Below are 22,128 nucleotides of genomic sequence, written 5' to 3'. Positions count from 1 at the left end.
TCCCCACCCAGAAAGCCCACATGCTGCATACATCTGCTCATAGATATGAATGGCTGTGCATAGCTGTGTTTGGGTACACTTTGAAGCCCATGTAAACACAAGCATAAGGCACAGGCATGTTAAGAAAATTGAAAATATTGTCTATTCTATTCTAAACAAATCAAGCTGCTTATGTATGCTATATGTCCTATGTATAAAGCTGCCCAAAGAACAACTAGAAAGGTAAGATTTTTAAACAATTATTTTACAGTATGCTGTGTGAAAGGGAACACATAGCAAATAGTGGGGGTGCACAAATATGACTGTAAATACACTTTAGGGCATCGTTTACACTTGTGTTGATCAGTAACACATTCAAGTGACTATCTCTTTAACAAGCATTGTTGATGTGTTTTTGATGCTTTTGAGATGCTTTTTTGTAGCTTTAATGAAGCTTGGCAAATGCCTTGTGTGTGTTGGTTTTCCGTTAGTTTTAAAGGGGAAGTGATGTCAAGCACAGTGGCTTAATGGTTAGCACTTCCACCATGGAGTACTAGGGTTGTTGGTTCGAATCTCAACTACAGCACCACCTGCCTGGAGGTTTGCATGTTCTCTCTGTGCCAGAGTGGGTGTACTCCAGTTTCCTCCCACACTCCAAAGACATGCTGGTAGATTATTTGGATCCTGTCTAAAATGGCCCTAGTATGTGTATGTATGAATGTGAGTTAGGGACCTTAGATTGTACACCCCTTGAGGGTTAGGGACTGATGTGAATATATATGTAAAGCACTGCGTAAATTGATGGCGCTATATAAGTACTTGAAATCAATAAATGTGAAGTGCTGATGAGAAAGTCACAAGAGTTGATGGATGGTTAGGTGTTGGTGTGGTATCTGATCTTTGGAGGGGGAGGGGGTGGTAGCTCAGTAGTGCCCTGGCTTAGCAGATTTCCAGCTCATCATTTTCTCAGCTCAGTAGTATCCCCAGTTTAGTATATTTCCAGCTGTGCAGTTTCCTGGCTCAGCAGATCCTCCGCTCAGCATTTTTCCAAGCTCAGTAGTAGACACCGCTCAGTAGTAGCCCCCTTCCCCCCTTCTCAGTAGCCCTCCCAACACTCAGTAGTACATTCCCCACAGCACCGCCCCTGCTCAGTAGTATCCCTCCACTCAGTTGTACATTCCCCCTTCCTCACCACCCCACATCTCCCTTGCACTCAGTAGTACACCACCCATTCAGTAGTATATTCTCTATACCAGTAGTCTCCAAACTGCATCCCGGGGGCCAGATGCAGCCCTTTGCTTGCTTTTATCTGGCCCCTAGGGTACTTTTCCTCCCACTGATTCAAGACACTATTTCTCCCACTGATACCAACAGTGGGGCATCATTCCTGCTACTGACATCAACAACCGGGCACTATTCCTTTCATTGACACCAATGATAAGGCACTTTTCCTCCCACTGACATCAATGTTGGAGCTCAATTCCTCCCACTGACACCAATGATAGGGCACTATTCTTTCCACTGACACCAATGATGGGGCTCTATTCCTCCCATTAACACCAATCATGGAGCACCATTCCTTGCACTGACACCAACAATAGAGCACTATTTCTCCCACTGTCACCAATGATAGGGCACTATTCCTTCCACTGACATGAATGATAGGGCACTATTCCTCCCACTGACACCAACAATGAGGCACTATTCCTCCCACTGATACCAACGATGGGGCACTATTCTTCCCAGTGACACCAACGATGGGGTGCTATTCCTCCCCCTATAACCAAAGATACATTGTTTACTCCCACTGATGCCAGGGCAATTTCTGATCCCGATGACCACAGTCCTGCCCCCCAAAAACCAGAAGGATATAAGACTGGCCCTTTGTTTAGAAAGTTTGGAGACCCCTGCTCTATACCATCCTCTGCTCAGTAGTACCCCCACTTCGTAGTACATTACTACCCCCTGGCTCCCCACTTAGTAATGCTTCCTCACCCCTCCTCCTCTGCTCCCCACTCAGTAGTGCATTGCCCATACCCCCCCAACTACCTGCTCAGAAGTACCCCATCTGCTTAGTAGTACATTCCCCACCTACCCCCAATTTCCCCTCCACCTGTCTCAATAGCACATCCCTGCTCAGTAGTACATTCCCAAATACCCACCAACCCCTCCTGCTCAGTAGTAACCCCCCCCACCACTCAGTTGTAATAGTGCGTTAGTAGAAGTGTTAGAGGTGCTAGCAAATTAGATACACTAAACAAATTGAAGCCAAACTCCAGCTAATATTTTATAAGCAGCAATATTTTTTCCTTTTAGGGTAAAGGTTTTTCATAAATAAATGAAAGATGGTTATTGCAAGCACCCCTATCAGTGGTAAATGGTTTGTCTGATCCCTATAATTGCTACATTTGCATGAGAGCTTATTCTTTTGAAAAACAACAGCCAAACTGGCCAGATCATCGTGTGCAAATAAGGGAAAGAAAGCCTTGAAAAGAAAACGAATGCAGCCATCCAGGGGCGGACTGACAACTCATGGGGCCCCCGTGTCCTTGTCCACACTCAAACCACATCCAAAAAAGCTTATGAAAGGTACCAGGGGCATCTCATGGGGCCCCCTACTGACCCTGGGCCATCAGGCAGTGCCCGAGTGCTCGAATGGTCAGTCCTCCCCCGCAGCCATCACATCTAAGAATTGGTAAGCTGCAATATAATAAATCTTTGCTTTTGGGTTTAATACCACTTTACAGTAACACGAAACCTGGAGTTGAGCTTTAAAAATCCCTATAATGTTGTAAAAGAAGAGGGAAGGATGGAGTTTTTAAAGAAGGTTTTGGTGTGTTTTTCGGGTGTCATTTTTATGCCCCATTTATTTTGTGTTATTACTAAGAGTTTAGGAAAGCAATGGAGAGGTATTTGAAGTGGTAACCACTGGTATTCTAGAGTGGCGCGAATCCCTAGAAACAGGGAATTGCAGAGCAACTATTAGAGGCATATTTATAAAGCAGCAAATGTGACATTTACTAAACATTTACTGTTGATAAATTTGTCAGTGTCATTTTAAACACATGTACCAGGACAATTCACTTCCATTGAATGTTTTTTGATTGTCATATTCTTTGCTTTATAAAGATGCCTTAGAGTCAAGAAAGTGTCAACAGTCTATTTCACTCTTATAACAATATCTAAATTACAGTATAAAGGGCAGGTTCTCTTTAAAATAGGGGCATATCTAAATGATAAAGTGACAGGTTCTCTTTAATATTGAGGCATTTTATGGTAGTTAGGAAAGACTTCAGTATTTTTTCTATTCCCAACATTTTTATTTGTGTATAGGTTTGACACCTTAAAGTTGAAAGCCAGCCAAATGTTTGTTCTTGGTTTATGTATGTGCCTTTCCTAAGCAGTTGTAAGAAGAATATTGTAAGCTAATTCAGTATTAGCCTTTCCTTTCTAAAGTATAGTAACCTTGTGGTCTAAAACCAAACTGCATCTTTGTAATTTTGTTTTGAATAGACTGGAAAAGATTTAGAATCCATGTTGGGTTTTTACTGCTGTCTGTATCCCTACTGCAGATGTCTCTTGAATTTATTTTCTGGTGATATAACAAGTGACCAAAATCTCTGCATTAGGACGACAGCTAATAATAAGGTTCCAAAATACACCCCCCCCCCCAAAAAGAAAATAAAAAAATATTGGAGTTCCATTTTAGATGATACATGCCAAGATACTGATTTGTTAAACTGCTATTGCAGGTTTCTTTAGGAAGGTTCAAATTCTAGGGCTGTCTTCATTATCATTGCTCAGTATCTAGGGAGACTCTGAACTGGGTATAGCATGTATCTAATGAAATCAGCACATATGATTCTAAATGATTCCTTAAGTAGTAAAGCCAGCATGAAGATCGCAGTCCCAGAACATGCATCATTTGCTAGACTATTGTTACCTTCTTTTATTATCCTCCAGGGCCGAAAGAAAACTTCACTCAGTAGAAGATTTGGATAAAGTTGGCTCTCTCTATATTGAGAATCCAGTCTGTGCACAATGGGAGGTATGGTTGCATGGCCGAAGCGAAATGCTGCTGTTGAAAACACATTTGAAATTGAAGGATCTGTGTTTTCATTATATCCTTGATAGGTGCTGGCATACTGATGAAAAGCATATGAACCAACGATTTTAGGAATATAATCTCGAATGGTGATTATCTAAAAATAATACACAAGCATAAAATATTTGTAGTTAGACATTTCTACTTTCTTCCCTCTTTCCTTCCTTTCATTGGGACTATATATATTGTTTTCTGCCATCTAGGAAATTCGTCTTTGATTTATGTAACAGAGATAGGTCAGTTTAATAACAGACACATTTTTATTATCTTGCCACGAGCGGACTGAAAGCTGATTTCTGACTGGGACTGCTTTCTGTCTGAGGACCTGTACAGCTCTGCCCACTGTAATAAGTCTGTAACTGCCTTTACGTACACAGGCTCAATTATGGAATTCGTGCTCATCATTACCTAAGCCACTCACTCTCTTGTCCTCTGCTACCTCATCACAATTCTCCTGTTTTATCTGTAAATCCTCTCCTCATGCATTCTAATCAGCCAACCCATAGAGGATTGTTCTTTTCCCCAATTGCATAAAGCGAAATTGTTTCCTTGTTACCAGCACATAGAGCCCAGCTTACTGATGAACATCTTGTTCCCGATTACAATAACAACATTGGTAAGCAATCTTTATTGTTTCTTGTCAAAATTCTAGATTTGTGCTGTTAGCCAGTCACTTATCAAGACTTGCTGTGAAAACTTTCCAAGCTTATGTTTTTGTTTTTTTTTCTTTTACTTTCTATTAGCCTTGATGACCCGGACTGCCGCACTCCCTTTCTGTCCAGCTGTTACTACTGGAAATTGAAGACAAAAAAAGTGGTGTATAATAGAATCCCTGACCCTATAGTTACTGCCAAACAACCGCTGGATGACTTAACATTTCCATGTTTTTGTACTATTAGCCATCCCATTTTTTATCTTGGGCATCGAATTTCTGCAGCAACAGCTATTGCTTTTAATCTAATATCCAGCCTGCTTATCTGGTTTTGTTCTGCAGAAGAATATCTAATGTGTGTTCCCAGGCGCAGATCGATGGAACACTGTACAGATGTTTAATCAGATTTGCACCCTTTGAAATACATTCTGAAACAGCTGAATGTCTTTGTGAGCATGTATTTTTTTTTTCTTAAAAACAATGAAAGGATATTGTTAGCATGCTTGTATAGAACAATGGAAAAATTCTGTAGGAAGATAAATTTAAAATGTTATTACTCCAGCAGAAATAAAAATAGAAAACCAATATTGCCATGCTGTTTGCATTTCTTAAAGGGCATATTTCATATATATCACATAAATAGGCTACAAGCAAATGCTTCAAGTTAAAACTTGCTTAGGATTCTGATTGCAAGGACTGATTGTGCAAAATATGGGGATTAGGCCCACGTTACATTAGTGATCTTGTGGCTGTGGAGACTCCACCAGCAACAGAATCGCTAAACTGTGAAACTGTGAAAATATTCACCTGCTTACATTTGTTGCTACTTTGCTGATTGGATGGGTAAGTCTTCAATCCGTCGCTAATGAAAGATCAGGAGAATGTAAGTCACCAGCACAAGAGCAATGGCTTGCTTATTAAGGTGCCTTGAGAAGGCATGCGCTTTGCACAAGAAACCTTAGTTGGCAGAAAGTGTTTTAGTTCAATCTCGTTTCTATTTACAATTTTACATACAAAAGTAACAAGTACAAAGTATAGTAGAAATACTGGCTCAGTTAGACTAGTCAGATGGAAAATAGCAGGTGAAACTATTCATCTGATAAGTTTGCCTGTTAGTAAAAGAGTAATTGAGCAAATGAGGCTGGTGTCCCATAAAGGAAAGGGAGATGGTGGAGAAGAAAGCAATTAAGAAAGAGTAAAAAAGGAGGAAGAAAACAAAAGGTGGTATGGAAGGGTATTCACTTTCTCATGGCTTACTGGATACTGAAGGCTTATCTTCCCTGATTCAATCCTAAAACACCAATGAAAAATGGAACATCAACCACAAGGTCCAAGTTTTTTTGGAACTGTTCTTCCCTATGATTTTCCTTCGATAGCAGACCCTCAAGTCCCCTAATGGAGTCAAGTTTGTTCACCCATTCCACAAGGGGAGGTGTTGTAGTTGTTTTCCAATAGTAGGTTACCTCCATCCTGGCCACTGCTAAAAAGTGTCTGAGAACATTTTTTTGCAGTCTTAATAGGGTTGATTTACTGAAACTGGAGAGTGCAAAATCTGGTGCAGCTGTGCATTGCAGCCATTCAGCTTCTAACTTCAGCTTGTTCAGTTAACCTTTGGCAAAACCTGGAAACTGATTGGTTTCTATGCAGAACTGCGCCAGATTTTGCACTCTCCAGTTTTAGTAAATCATCCCCAATGGGTCCACTAATCATGGAGAGGAGTAGTAATGTAGGAGAAAGTGGGATATGAATTTCCATAAGCTTACAAAAAGGTTAAGGATTTGCAGCCAGGATGCATGGATTGGGAGGGCATTCCCACCATATATTGAGCATAGGGATAGCTGGATGTGTTTTATTTGTTTTAGCCTTTAACATTTATGGTTAAATAAAGTACAGTGATATGCCTTAAGTGTCTTGCACTTAGGTTTCCTGAAATGCTGTGTTTTGCAACTTACGGAGGCACTGAGACTCACTGCTGTGATTTGTCAAAAATAAGGGATCTCTAAGGCAATCTCTCCAATGTGCAGTTGTCTTAGCTCCCTCCTAACATACTAAGGGCAAATGCCACACATCTGCTTTATTTCCATGGGCTCTTAAATTTTGAGCTGTAGAAGAGGGAGAGTGAGATAAACGCAGACAGGCCCAGCACCAGGTACACTAGTGACTGGGTTTACCCATATATTTTGTTCCCCAAGGAAAATCTAATAAGGCTGTTATGAGCTGCCCTGTAGACATTGGACCGTGACTGTATACAGTCCAAAAGGCCTAGATTAGGAGACTATCATCAAACATCTGAGGGCACTTAAATGCTCTTTTTGGAGGATACCCTTTAGGACAAAGATTTTCCTCTTGTGGATAGAGTAAGGATGGGTTACAACCCCTGTTTGATTTTTTTGCCATCTGTGTCCCATTAAGGTGATTTCCCTTCACTTCCTGTCTGGTAGCCAAAATAGGAAGTGAGAGGATATTCCTCCACAACGAGGAAATCTTTATTTTGCACCAGGGTCACTAGACAACCCAACATTTGGAATTTCATTTTTGGTAATAACAGTAAACATGATAAACAGACAGGAGGAAGTTTCCTAACAGGGGCACAGACAGCAGTATAAACATGACAGGTATATCTTTTCTCTCCACTCTATCCAAAACTAGAAAAACAAGTTTTGCCCTTAGTTATACTTTAAGGATAACATAGAAAGTGTGATACAATAGTGATGGTTAATATAGATGTATTTTCTGGACCTAAATGTGTTCTCACCATCTGTCCATTTCTATGAAATCTTAGTTGCTGCCAGTTGTACAGATGTGAGCTCAATTAAAAGAACTGAAAAAAGTGAATCAAAGTGGAGGGTCACGAGCCTTTTAACTGTGGAGGAAGGAGCTAAATGATCCTGGATATCCTCCATACAGGAAATGAGGTGGGCTACATGAGCCCACAGTGTGCAGTGTAATCATAGTCAGTGATTTCAGTAATGGAGAGGAGCCCGAATAACAGTGTAAGAATGAGAATGCAAGGCTGGAATTCATTTGTAAGAATCGATAACAAGTGATCAGATGTTTGTGAATTGGTCCTTGCATCTTTAACTCTATAAAGCATTTCCTGTAGAAATAACAGTGTAGCTCCTAAAAATTCCTATCTGTAACAAAAACACAAAGTCTTTCTTCTTGTTTCCTTATTTCTTCTTGCCTGATGTCTATTTTTTATATGTTTTATATTCAAACAAAATATTCTGTCTAGAAGCCTTCTTCATTATATCATCAAGGTTCCATACGGAATTCCTTTTCATATTATATTCTTTTTACTGACAAAGCAATACACAGAAACTGCTCTTTAGAGAAAGGAAGAATACTTTTACAACATTGGAAAATGTATATAGAGCCTTCTGTTTACAAGCACGTATTTTGACATATATTTTTACAAACAATCTGTTCAGTAAAATATGTATTCTTTTTTAATAGTTTACAATTTACTGTAGCAATTATTGTATGTACAGTATCACACAAACAGCTTTTTTAAAATCAAACTTTTAAGTTAAAGATTGTTTTCAATGTGTAAATCTGTAGATTTCTTTAAAAGAATTTCTGTTCGTCCTGTCATTAAGGTCCCTGCTTGAGCAGTTCTTGTCATGTGGTGTCCCTATTATGCATGCTATAGTAAGCACTGAAATTGCGGCCCTGTCCAAACATCCGACACTGCTATTTTAGATAAGGTTACCATAATAATCAACTCAAAAGTCAAGTCAATTTGTTAATCATTTATTTAGCAATATGTCCATAATAGTGATAGGTTGATTCACTAACTCAGAGTGCTGTAAGTACAGACTAATTCACCTCTGCACTGTGTGACAGCTGTCACTCCAGTCTCTGGCCAGTTGACTTAGCATCGCTCATGCTGCATTGCTGTGAACATCAAAATGATGCTCTCCCCTGTCTCTGCAGTCTCTGTAAGTCAGATCCCCTTTCACATTCAAGTCCCCCCTTTCATATATGCCCCCCCCTTTACATCAGAGTCCCACCTTTACATCAGGAACACCCTTTCACATCAGGAGCCCTCCATCACATCAAAGTTCTCAGAGCCCTCTTCACATCAGAATCCTGTCAAATCAGTGTCCCCAGAGCCTCCTCATATTCCAATCCTCAAAGCCCCTCTCAAATAAATGTCCTCAGAACCCTTCTAACATCAGTGTTCTCAGAGTCCCCTCACATCAGTGTCCTCAGAGCCCCCATACATAAGAGTACTCAGAGCCCCCTCACATCAGTGCCATCAGAGCCCCCTCATATCAGTTTCCTCAGAGCCCCCACGCATGAGAGTGCTCAGAGTTCCCTCATAATAGTGTCCTAATTTATAATTAGTACAGCAGTATGGCAGAGGTGGATGGCAAGCATTTCTGGAGCCAGAGTTTTGTTTATGTTTTAAAGCTGGGGATGAAGCTGGATGCTCCCCCCCCCCCAGATCAGTGGCATGCATTTCTAGGCTGTGGGCAGGTCGATGGCCTACACCATGGAAACATGATGTTATGTGGAGCAATTAAATAGAGGACACTGGTGATTCTGGGATGAAATAAGGGTGCTAATCTGATGCTTGGACCCCCCTAGTGCCACCCCTGTGCAACACCCCTCTTCAAATGGCACCCAATATCTTGGATATGCCACTGACTACAAGCAGCTGTGCTGGCACACATTGCATCAGCATGGTCCACAGTTAGCTTCAGGAAACCGGTCCAGATCAACAATGTTCAGCTGGCTCTGAGACATACAGTATAGACAAGAAGTGAATGAAAAATGCTGGAGATCAATTGCACAGAGATGCAAAAAAAAAAATAACATTTTGTCTGCCAAGTTACATTTATAAACATCATGGTAGACAAATAGTAATTCAAGCTGGGAGCTTGGTACCAGCTTTATTAGCTGCCAAAGTGCTTTCTGATAAAAGTGATTAGGCGTTTTTTATGGAGCTCTGCCAGGGGTACCCATGATACCCGTGTGAAACTAATTCCCTGGTGAAAGCAGGAGGAAATGGGGGAGCATCCATTCCCTGATCCCTCCTACTACTGTTGACCCCAGAAGCGACATGTATTACATTGCTTCTGGGGTCACAGCTGTTGTTCCTCGGCTACTATAGTAATGAAAGGCAGGGGAGATATTGAGGGTCTAATAGACCCCCAATATCTCTATAGCAATAAAGTTAAAATAATGTAAAATGTTTACAAAATAATAATTGTATAAAATATATATAAATTATTTATAAAAATTTTAAAGCACCCCCTCCCCCCCTCATATAAAAAGTGCAGCATAGGGTGAGCATGTGTATGTAAACATCAATTGCACCACACATATGAGGTTTCATCGCAAATGTCAGAGTGATAGCAATAGTTCTCGGGCCATAATTCATAGTTAATTCTAAACTGACGACCTGTAAAGGCTCTTAAATCTTCACCTATGAATAATTTTGGGTGCAATTCCATAAGCATGCACAATTTAAAACACATTAGACATATTTGTTATTTGTTATTGATTTACTTGACACAACCCGATCTTTTCTAATTACAAAATAATGGGTATTGTGTATGTTTGCACTAAACTTCATTTCAGTGTATTTTGTCTTGAAAATGTGGATGACAAATGACTTCACAAATATCACAAGTCATAACAAATTGGAATATTTTTTCTCCAGGGCCTCCGCCTTCAGAAAATATATTTTTTTTGGGGGGGTGTGGTCTTTTTTTTAGTAATTTCTAGAAAAAAATGCAGATTTTGATGTGTGCAAACAGTTAAAACATTTCCCTGGTAGGCAAGTGGTTAAAAAATAAAAGTTGCAACTCTAAACCTTAAAAGATAACAGAGTTCATCTAGTAGTGAATTATCAGTATACACATGCACACTGCTGAGTTTATTGCAGATTTTTTTAAATGCATTCTTAGGTCTTTTGTAATATAATTGATGCTTTCTATTACTGAAAATCTGGCATAGTAGTAACATACAGTATTTAAAGTATTGTTGCACACTACATCTAAAGTAAGCCTAAAGTGGAATAAAACCCCTACCTTTACAGCTAGTGCCACTAGATAGTAGACCTAAATCGTAGGTCATAGCAGTATACAAATTTAGCCAACTTTCCTGGTTGAAAGCTCATATGCCTCACTGTTTGCTAGTAATGAACCAATAGAGACACATGCAAATGAAGGTGTGGAGATACTTTTATTCCACTTCTCTAAAGCCCATAACACATGTACTCACTGGTTTCTACTGAACGGTCTTGCTGGAAAATCAGTATTTGATGTGTTTGCAGCCATTGGGGGTCCCCCCTATAAGAATACAATAGCCTAGCGGAAGAGATCTCTGCATCACACATTATTGTGTTGATGCAGGGATCTATTAGTTTTTTCATTCAACCACTGGTTGGAAATGAGCTTTTCTTAATGGTGTGTATATATATATATATATATATATATATATATATATATATATATACACACACACACTGACTAATCATAGAGTAAACTTAGAGTTGTATGCTAAATCTGGAGCAGATATAGAAAATCCTATATAGCCTCTTGATCATGGGAAAAGGATGTTTTGTTAATTTTTTTTTTCTTTTCAGCTTTACTGAATAATAAATATTTACAGGCATTACCAATAGCACTTAACACAGAATTTATATGACTCATCAAAAAAAATCCAGATCAATTGCAGACTAAAGCATTGGCTGCTTTTCCATGTTTTGTCTTTACAAAAGGTGCAAATACAGAAAATACCTGTTAATCCGGCCAGAAATCATGTCCGCTTCTAACTTCCTGTAGTAAGATGACAACACAGTTTTTCTGATGCAAAGCAGTGTTAACTGCCTTGCCTGTAGTTCACCTTGCTAGACTTCAGACCACCTCCCCTCTGCCCATATCCATAGCATACAGGAGATATGCTCTGTTGTCCAGCATGGAATTTCAGTGTAGCAGAGGCACTGTGTTGTAAGCACATTACTAAATATGTTTTTTTTTCATTTTGAATTTTACCTTGTCAATACATTTTAATAGGCACCTTTTTCCTTTATGAATTATGAACCTTGTGCGCTACCACTACAAATCAAGTGTTGTGGACAGAGCTGCCAACACCTACATGTTTCTATCACTATGAATCAAGTGTTGTGGACGTAGCTTTTTTCGGTTACCACCATACAAAATTCACAAATAATAAGACCAATCAAAGAAATAGGAACTCAATTTAAAGCCCTCAAAAATCACATTTCCTGCCAGTGATTGATATATATTAACCTGATGTAATGCACCAACAATCTTCCGAGCTTCCTGGTATGTTGTTTCAGAGCTCCAGTGAGAATTAAGGTTCTTTAAAGCTTTGGCCAAGCGATTGTGTTCTCTCACCCACAGTGTATGGATTGCTGCCAAAGATACAACTTCATTGGATCTGCTTTCACCAGCAAGAAAACATTCAACTCTTTCTTCAGAAACAGAATGAGGATCTTGAAGGCAGAGTGATGGAATGTCATCTACAAATGGCATGTAGTCTCTTCCATGATCAGAATATTGAGTATTTACTCTTAGTAGTCCTTCCTCACTGGAATAGTTTCTTACTTTTTTTTCTGAAGCTACTGTGCTGCCATAGACTGTAGATGCGTCAATAAATGAAGTTAAAGTGTTTATTTGTTCTCTTGTATTCTCAGTAGAAGGAATTCCTAGCACAACATTTTGATCTCCAGTTCCACATGCTGCTGTAGAGCGATAAAATGGAATACAGCCACTTTGAAAAACTGACTCTTTTGTAGATATCTGTATGAAGGGAAAAAAATATTTAATGTTTGGGATAGTTATCATAACACTTTTACATCTTCATGCAAAGCTAACATTTTATAAATAACTGGGCACATAAAATAACTGTTACCAGATCTGCATGATTTTAGCAATGATTGTCATGCCTGTGAACACCAAAAGATACCTCTAGCCAGTCATTATTGGGCAAATAATTGACCTGGACTTAATTAGATTTGGACATTTGCTATTTTCTTCCATGTGGCAAGATCTAAGGCTGGCCATAGACATTTTTTTTTCAGTCAGCAGGCTGATTCCTCCATCCACACAAATGACATTGAGGGAGGAATCTGCCCACAGGGACAATGCATTCTGACAGCAGCACCTGCAGCTGTCAGAATACACTGATAAGTGGCCACAGCTGCTGACTCAGTTTAGTTTTCAAATATTTTCCTTGGAAAATCATATTAGCACTGATCACTGTATTAGTATCACTGGTTCCCACAAAGTGTCAGTTAGTGTAAAAATATCTGCCGAAACTTCGCAGTCCTACTAAAAGTCGCTGATAACCGCCATTACTAGTATACAAAAAAATTCCAGTTTATATCCCATAGTTTGTAGACGCTACAATTTTTGTGCAAAACCAATCAATATACGCATATTTGGATTTTTTTCTACCAAAAATATGTAGCAGAATACATATTGGTTTTTTTTGCAAATATACGGTCTTTTTTGTTTATAGCGCAAAAAAAACGCAGTGGTGATCAAAAACCACCACAAGAAAGCTCTATTTGTGTGGAAAAAATGACATGCATTTAATTTATGTACTGTGTTGCAGTTGTCAGTTAAAGTAATGCAGTGCCGTATCACAAAAAATGGCCTGGTCAGGAATCTTCTGGAGGTCAAGTGGTTCACAAAGGAAAATTATTTTGTATCTTGTTGTGAGACATTCCTGTTGCTGATACAAGAAATATATCTTATTCAAATGCTTTTTACTGTATTCATCAGAACAGATGAGCACAGTTCAATACTTTATGACCCTTTATAAAATGATCTTACTTTGCAATGGAGACCTTGTCATCTTCACTTGTGGCATAAGCATAATTGAACAGATGATGACGGGTGGTTAAAACTTTGTGCCTCTGGTGAGCAGGACATTCATCCTAAGCCTCAAGTGGTTGTAAAGGATGAAGGTTTTTTTATTTTCATCCATTCTTTGCTTGAAGGCAAAAAAACCTTCTGTGTGCAGCAGCTCCCCCAGCCCCCTCAATACTTACCTGAGCCTCATCAAGCTCCAGCGATGTGAATGACAGCCTCAACTGTCACGGTTCTCTGCCTCCTCATTGGCTGATACAGCAAGTGGGAGCCATTGGCTCCCGCTACTGTCAATCACAGCCAGTCAGTCAATGAGGAGAGGAAGGGGGCGGGGCCAAGCTGCTTGCTGTGGGGGCACCGACACGAGGGAGAGGTCAGGAGAGCCTGCAGGGGACCCAAGAAGAGGAGGATCCAGGCGGCTCTGTGCAAAACCATTGCACATAGCAGTTAAGTGTAGACATTATTATTATTATTATACAGTATTTATAAAGCGCCAATAGTTCGTTCAGCGTTGTACATTACAAAGGGGGACAGAACATGTGACAGAACAACAACAATACAATGCAAAACATGAGGGGATTGAGGGCCCTGCTCTTTGGAGCTTACAATCTAGGAGGGAGGGGATGGTGGCACAGGAGGAGATAGCTGTGGGGGATGGGGTGGTAGGAAGAGAGGAGGAGGTTGGCAAGTTAGCAGGGGGTGGGGTAGGCTTCCCTGAAGAGGTGGGTTTTCAGGGTGCGCCTAAAGGAGAGGAGAGTAGGTGATAATCTGATGGGTTGGGGCAGGGAGTTCCAGAGTATGGGTGATGCCCTGGAGAAGTCCTGGAGGCGGGCATGGGAGGAGGAGACCAGGGAACTAGAGAGAAGGAGGTCTTGTGAGGAGCAGGAGTGTGTGTGCTGGGTGGTACTTGGATATTAGGTCAGTGATGTAGTTCGGGGTAGTATGGTGGACAGCTTTGTACGTCAGTGTTAGGATTTTGAATTTTATCTGTTGCGCAATCGGAAGCCAGTGGAGGGATTGGCAGAGGGGGGTGGTGGAGATGGAGCGGTTGGAAAGGTGAATGAGCCTGGCGGCCGTATTCAGCATCGACTGAAGCGGGGATAGCCAGCGGCCAGTGGACATGTTTGTTATTTTACACAAAAAAAAGACCCTTTAGAATCATTTTAAGTCAATGATTCCAGTGAAAAAAATTACATTTAGAGGTCTATTTATAAAACATTTATTGGACGAATGTCCCAAGTATTATTTTAGGCTGAACAAAATTAGCCCCCATATTTTCTCTAAATATACATATACTATATATATATATATGTTCAAATTATTTTTTCCTCACTGCTCATGCTCATCTCTGGCTGCACTTCTGACCATTCATGCTTCTGTTATGTCCACTTATTGGCATGATTTACCCAGAACTCAAACCTTGAGAAGAAATTAGTACTATCATGGCAATGGGGTTGATTTACTCAAGGTAAATATATTGTGCACTGCAAATGCAGTTTCCTTATATCAGATGGTAAGCTCTGAAATGAGGCAAAGCTCTGCTGATTCCTTTCTTCCAATCATGTGCAAGCAAAAATTATGTTTTTATTATTTTCCTTGCAAGTTCCCTTCAGATCTAGAGCAAATTCACTTTCAGTGCACTTGCAGTGCACAGCCTATTTGCCTTTAGCAAATCAACCCCCTTGTATAACCTTCCAATATAATACACTGTATCTAAATATTTAAACTTAAATCTGAATTACACATAGCTCTTCTGCACCATGAAATCCACCAAGACACACAATTATTTTGCATGTAAACAATTCAGTTTGTATATATGCATCATGGTACTGAAAACAAACATTTCTGCAACAGAATTACCTTTTTGCAAATCATATAAATACTTTTCTATATATTTTATACAAAACCTGTATATCACATGATGTATTCCTTACATATACAGCCTTCCTACTCCTAGGCAGTGGCAAAGAACCCCTGGGTGCCTTGGCGGGTTAGCATTTCAAAACTTAGGGTAGCATCCTTCACTGTGGGGTGGAAGAACCTGGGTTCCAGTCACTTTAGTAAGTTTAAATGTAGTAAGCACTATAAACTCAGGTATAAAGGGGGTTAAGGCATAGGATACTCAAAAGTGACCAATGTGAACTACAGACCTCTACTCACAGTCAATAAAGAAGATTATTTAAGCCAAAATTGGAACCCTGTACTCTTCAGAATGTACAGCATCTGCATACAGTACACTTACCCTGAAGCAAGTAGACTGGAATCCCCCTGCAATGTCCACTGGCAGCAACTTGTACCCAGCTCTCTAGGATACTTTTCAGCAGGACAGTTGTCAGATGCTCCAACAAGGTAGCTTGAACTATTTCAGGTCACACACTGGCCTCTCTTCCAACCCTAGGCACAACCCAGGCAGCAGGACTGGGAGGCACAGACCTCCAACACACAGCCTCCTTTCCAAGGAAATGTTCGGGAGGCAAGAGCCTTTCTGTAGGGTCACCCCAAATATTGATATATTTTCCCAGCATACTCCACTAGCAACAAACCTCCTAGTGGTTGAGAGACATGAAAAACCAAAGCTCACATTCTGTACATGCTGTACATTCTTTTCTCTCACACTATTGCTAGGGGCACTCCCCAACAGGAGGTAGAAGCAAACAAAAAGACTAATTTGGAGGGAAACCCAACGAAAGCAGAACTATAACAATGTTATGCTCAGTCCAGCAGCACCAGCAGCTGGGGATACTACTGCCTATTGCAGGGTCCCTATACATACCTCAATAATATATAATTCAAATAAAACATCACAATTATTGTGTTAATTTTCCTTTATTACCGGTATATCTGAATACCTCACATTTTTGCAGTACATTGCGACATATATTTTTATCTCTTGTGCATTATTTTTATAAATTATAATTTAAAGGAGCAAGCTTAATGCAACAGGGTAACTTACTTAAAGTGTAACATTAATCTTATGTAATATAACATTTGAAATTAGCAATGAAAGACCAATTTAATTGTAAGGGAGGTTGGATTAAATATAAGAGTTTAAAGGGACGTCTTGAGAAATATAAAACGCAATAACGATTATAACATCATCTCAAAAGACCCTCTATTCACTCATCTCATTAACACAGCTAAGTGTCTAATCCCTGGGAGACCACAGCAAAGCTATCCCACCATCTGTTAGAGAATGGCATGGAGAAAATGAGTCCAAAACTTTAACAATACACCTACAGTTACTGAAACAATTTTACAGTTTCGGTCCTTCGAATTTTGATTAAAAACAAAACAAATAAAAAAGACATGTATTTACATTATTTATTAAAGGGCAAATAAACCATGATTTCTGATTTGTGTAAAAAAAAACAAAAAAAAAAAACATTGTTTCAGGATAAAATCATTAAAATACTATCAGCCTTTTTAAAGAATGAAAGGCAATTCTTAAGTTCAGTAACCCATAACGGCCAACCAGAATCCATCATGTACATGACAGACTTCAACAGTATTAATTCTGATTGACTTCCCTTGCAAGCTGAACTCCAGTCAGATCTAAAATACATATTAATATAATTTTTTAATGCAAGGAGTTTAAATATCTGAGTTTTACATGGCCCATTGCAGTCTCTGTACAGCAGAGAGGGGGAAGGAGCACAAGAAGCCAATTAGGTGTGTTGCAGTGCAATATGAATGATAGGAGATGGCAGGATAAAAGTGAGATGAACTCACTCATCTTCTGCTTCTCCTATCACTGTCCATGCATGAACTGAGGGAGGACAAGACCTGTAATTGTTACCTGACTGCAGTAGAATAAAATCAATGTGCAGAGTGGAGAAGTGCCATCAAAAGATCCTTTGCAGTAGAGTTGCACAGGACAGCCGCTGAGGCCATTGTAGAATGCATCTATCATACTTGGTCATGTGATGTTACATGACCAATCATTAAGGACAAATCTGGAATTGTGACTGGGCTCTATGCTATTCTTACACCACACATGTCCTGCCTTGGATGAATTTCTAACAGTACTTTCCTTATATGCATACTTTCACTAACTATAAGTGGTACTAACAGAAAGTAAACGGTGGAGGTGGTATTGTGCTAGATTTCCCCCTAGAGTAAGGGTCCAACCACAACTGTGACTGCTGCAACTCTAGTAGCTCTGCCTGTAGCTGAAGGTGATGTAATAGGTATCTATTATCTAATAAACTACCTGTCTTTTAGCTTAGGATTGCAGCAAACATTGACCATCATGCAGCAGAGTAATGTTACATACGACTGTATGGTGATCATTTCTGTGCAAGTAATATTAAGCTTACATAAAAGTCCTGCAAGCTGCATTTTACATCATCGCCTAGAGCAGGGGTGGGCAACTGTGCCCCTCCAGCTGTTGGTGAACTACAAGTCCTATCATGCCTCTGCCTTTGGGAGTCATGCTTGTAACTGTCAGTTTTGCAATTCCTCATGGGACTTGTAGTTCTACAACAGCTGGAGGGCCACAGTTGTCCACCCCTGGCCTAGAGGAAACCCCAAAAATATGAACTTGATACAGTCAGGGCCTGGACTGAGCGAAGCTAAAAGGGAGGGCCAGCATGACTGGGGCTTGCAGACGAGGCGGAGACTGGATTTGGGTTGGAGTATAGGCAGATGGGGGTGGTTACTTACCTGATTGGAGCAATCGGGCTTGAGGGTGGTCTTGCTAGGATATGGAGAGAGGTTGGGACTTGTTGGAGGTCAGTCAGAGCTTGTGCCAGCAGGGGTGAGGTTTCTCCTGCCCTCCCTCCCTGGAGCTGTTTAGTTGTTTGTTTTGCTGTTTTGTTTATTGGTTTTGTCTTTTTTGTGTTTGTCCTGTTGTTTGTTTTGTGTGGGTTCCTTGCTTTGTTTCTTCTCCTGATCGCCATTTGATGTCCTGGGGTGTTGTCTGCTTTTCTGTTTTGTCATGGCAGCTGGCAGGGGTCGCTGGGTCTTTGAAGGCTGTGTTGGAGTGACAAGTTGATGGATTATGGGTTGGGCCCATCATAGGTATGGGTGTCCCTTCCCAATTATAAGGTCATGTTGGTAAGCTGGGAGGTCATTGGCTGTATCTGGGACTACATAACTGTAGTATTGTCCCCGAGGCAGTGTTGTAGTGGCTGGGGGCCTTTTTGTTGGGCGGCAGAAACAGCCGAGTTATTGATGTGAGTAACAGTGCCTTCAAAGACCTTGGACCCGGTTGGGATTATTACTGTTAGTTATTATTTGATTGTACCAGAAGAAGTGTTATGTAAGAGTTATGTTAAATAAATGGGCTGCTATGGCCGGTTTTACAACAAAAAGGAGAGTCGCGTGGTTATTTAGGTGGGGGAGGTTGAAGGGGGGTGGTTGTTTTATGGTTTAGGTGGTAAGTACTAGCCTCGATATTCTGCATGTCCCTCAGTCAAGGTTTTATTGGGAACCAAGCCTAGGACTCAACAGCTACTAATCAAGGCCAGATTATAGCCACTTAAACACCTAAGCATACTTACCTTATAGCTTGAAGTATTATTATTATTATTACAGTATTTATATAGCATCAACAGTTTATGCAGCACTTTTCAATATAAAGGGGGACAGTACAATTACAGTACATTTCAATACAGAAGGAATAGGTGGACCCTGCTCATTGAGCTTACAATCTAAAGGATAAGTTAAATCTTATGAGATACATCAAGTGTTAAGTTCAAGCAGACCTTATAGTGCAAAGGTAAGTGTCAGGGAAAACAGAGAATGTCCAGACACACATTTATGCGCTAATGCCAATTACCTATCAGCTGTTGTCAGGGAAAACAGAGAATGTCCAGACGCACATTTATGCGCCAATGCCAATTACCTATCAGCCGTGGCCGTGCACGCACGCGTGCACACTTGCCATGAGATTGGTGCCAGGCGGGCTATTTAAACCACTGCTGCACTAGGAGTCCTTGCCTTCTGGTCTACCACGTTCCATTGTCTGCTTTCTGTTGTATCCTAATCCTGTTGCTGACCTGACCTGTCTTAACTTTGCTTGAACTCCGCCTGCACTGAGCCAGCTTACCCTTTGACTACGCCTTTGCCTGTTCCCCTGCTATCTGCCTATGGTTACTGACTTCTGGCCTGAACTTCGACTGTCCACTTGCCTGCTCCCTGTACCTGATCCACGTGATAGATCCCAACCCAACTTGTCTGACTCTGCTTCTTCTCCAGCCTGTGCCTACCACTTGCTATCTACGGTCTGCAGTTACCGAGGTGCTGCTAGAACCTACCAACCGCTACTCCTGCTGACCTGCATCCTCTGCTCACCTGCATTCGCAATTGACCTACATCCTGGTCGTCCAGACTACCCACCTGTCGGCTGACATCGCAGACTTGCCAGGCAATCGTGCCACTCCTGGCTCTCATGTCTTCTGTTTGCTCTATCAGAGGCACTGAGCAGGAGGTGTAAGAGGACGCCCTCATCTCCACGTCAGGCTCCCCCACCAGGTACGTGACAGTAGGTCTGTGTATACTGTCCACTATGCCTCCTTCTGTATACATTGCCTTCTGAGAGTAGGTCTAAAAAGTACTTGTAAGAAAAATTATTAGATTTATACTTACTTTACCCCCAGAGTCTGTATCGTTGGGTAAGGTGTCACTGTCCTTCTGGCCATATTCTGAAGAGATGCAGAGTAGCCCAGACACTCTACTTATCACGCACCTGGTGATGGAGGCCAAAAGAGAGAGGGCTTCCCTTGCGGCTAAGCTCCAGACTCCCCTGAGAGTGGGAGAGCGGGAGTCAGGCTCAAAGTGGTACAGGTCGCCTGTAGAGGTGCTTGTTGGTGGTCCACCCAGGAGCACAGCTGATGCACAGAGATGAGGTCTGCAGACAGGTGGCACCTGTTCGAGGTATGCAAGCCGTTCCGGGAATAGCGGATTACTGAATAGCCTGTTCAAGCCAAGGTCAGGTACCAGGTGGGAATCAGAGCAGACGTAATCAAATGGGATAGCCAAGGTCATACACAGAGGAGCGAGAGAGAGTATTCGTTAGCCAAGGCGAGGTCAGATTAGAGGTAAGCAGAGTAGACAGGTCCAAGAGCAAGCTGAGTCGGTATCAGGAAATCACAGGTCACAAGAAACAGGAACAAGGTATGGGGCGCTAAAGATCATCCAGCAACTTGAGGAAGTGATGAGCCTCCTTATACAGGCCGTCTGGCACCAAACTGAGGCTAATGCGTGCTTCTGCGGCCATGCAGGGTACTGGCAGAAATGCCAGATCTTTCAGAACATCTGCCGTGGACAGGACCCTGACACTACTCTTTTGCCAGAGTGTTTTCTCATGAGCTTTCGGCTGCTCTGTATTCTCCAGGATCTCCATAGTCCTTCTCACCAGAAGGACTATGATGCCACTCTTGCCTAGGCATCCATGTGGAAGTTGGGGTTAGGACAGGCAATAGAAAACATTTTTATTTCCATTCATTACATTCTGGACCTATTCACAGCAGGGGGAAGGGCCCAAAACAGTATACACAACCCTTACTTACAGCAACTTTTTATTTTAGGTTTCTTGGTCCTTTAAAAGTAAATCTATTTATCTTGTAAATTATTGATAGTATCTACATGCCACCTTTTTTATTTTGTACTTTGTTCATCAACAGTCCCGACTTACCTCCTATAGGCTGCTGGCAGTCCTGTGTTCACATAGCCAACTGAAACGTTATTGAAATTCTGCAGCTCTGAATATGTGTGTTGTTGTTATTAATGTGCCATACTACTTGCTGGCCTTTATTGAATATACAGCTCAGACATGCTGGAAGCATTTTTGTAATATAACCAGGCACAAATATGTAAATTCTGTTCTATGCACTGCTACATATGCTAAGCTAAAATGTTGCTCTTGATATATTTGTATTTGATTGTTGTTTTGATTATGACCCCTGTTTTCCTTTTGGATACACTTTTACCCTTCTGCCACCTACATTTACATCCTCTATTGTTTGACTATAATCCATGTGTCTCACATGCATTGCAAATCCAAAACTCATGTGCCTTATGTTAGTTTAGTGATGGACTTTTTGGTTCACTTTTGTCCATATCCCTATAACATTCCTAAATATTAATTTAGATTGTAAGTTCTAACAGTCTAGGCCCTCTAATACCTCTGTTTATTGATTTGTATTGTAACTGTACTGTCTCTCTTTCTCATTGTGGAAGTCAGGGAAGGTAGGGGTTTGGTGTCATCTGATGGACCAAGTTTTTTAGCAGGCCTCCCACAGCAGCTTTCTGGTGGACTGGAGATTGTAGTCCCTATGTAGGTGCAGAAGTTGTTGGGGTTCAGGGCTGGATGTTATGAGTCAGTGTTTCCAACAACACTCCATCAGATTATTTTTATTTTCAATAGCTTTTTTTATTGAAGATTTTTATACAGTACAGGTTATCAAAGTACGGTTCAACATAACAAGTTTTTTTTTTCTTTTTATAGAAAAACAGGAAAATAAGTATGTGAAATACATTCCCCACCATTTGACTGGGGGCATATGCAATGTCATTTAAGTTATCCCGAGAACTGGTTG

The 22,128-nt window shown here is 40.8% G+C and overlaps 1 protein-coding gene across 1 annotated transcript in view; it reads right to left on the bottom strand.

Annotated features, from left to right (window-relative positions):
• Window positions 1–22,128, bottom strand: part of TPO (thyroid peroxidase) — a 225,803-nt gene that overhangs the window by 85,092 nt on the left and 118,583 nt on the right. Inside the window, exons 5-6 of the mRNA XM_089686702.1 lie at window positions 12,002–12,514; window positions 3,923–4,181 (exon numbers count right to left, since the gene is read on the bottom strand). Coding sequence (XP_089542828.1) covers window positions 3,923–4,181; window positions 12,002–12,514 — 772 coding nt within the window. The remainder of the gene's footprint in view (window positions 1–3,922; window positions 4,182–12,001; window positions 12,515–22,128) is intronic.

The sequence above is a fragment of the Staurois parvus genome, unplaced genomic scaffold (assembly GCF_062004578.1).
Source record: "Staurois parvus isolate SC_StPar_1 unplaced genomic scaffold, SC_StPar_1.0 ptg000409l, whole genome shotgun sequence".
NCBI classification, from domain to species: Eukaryota; Metazoa; Chordata; class Amphibia; order Anura; family Ranidae; genus Staurois; species Staurois parvus.
The sequence above is the reverse complement of the archived record's forward strand: the minus strand, read 5'-3'. Positions and strand labels throughout refer to the sequence as shown.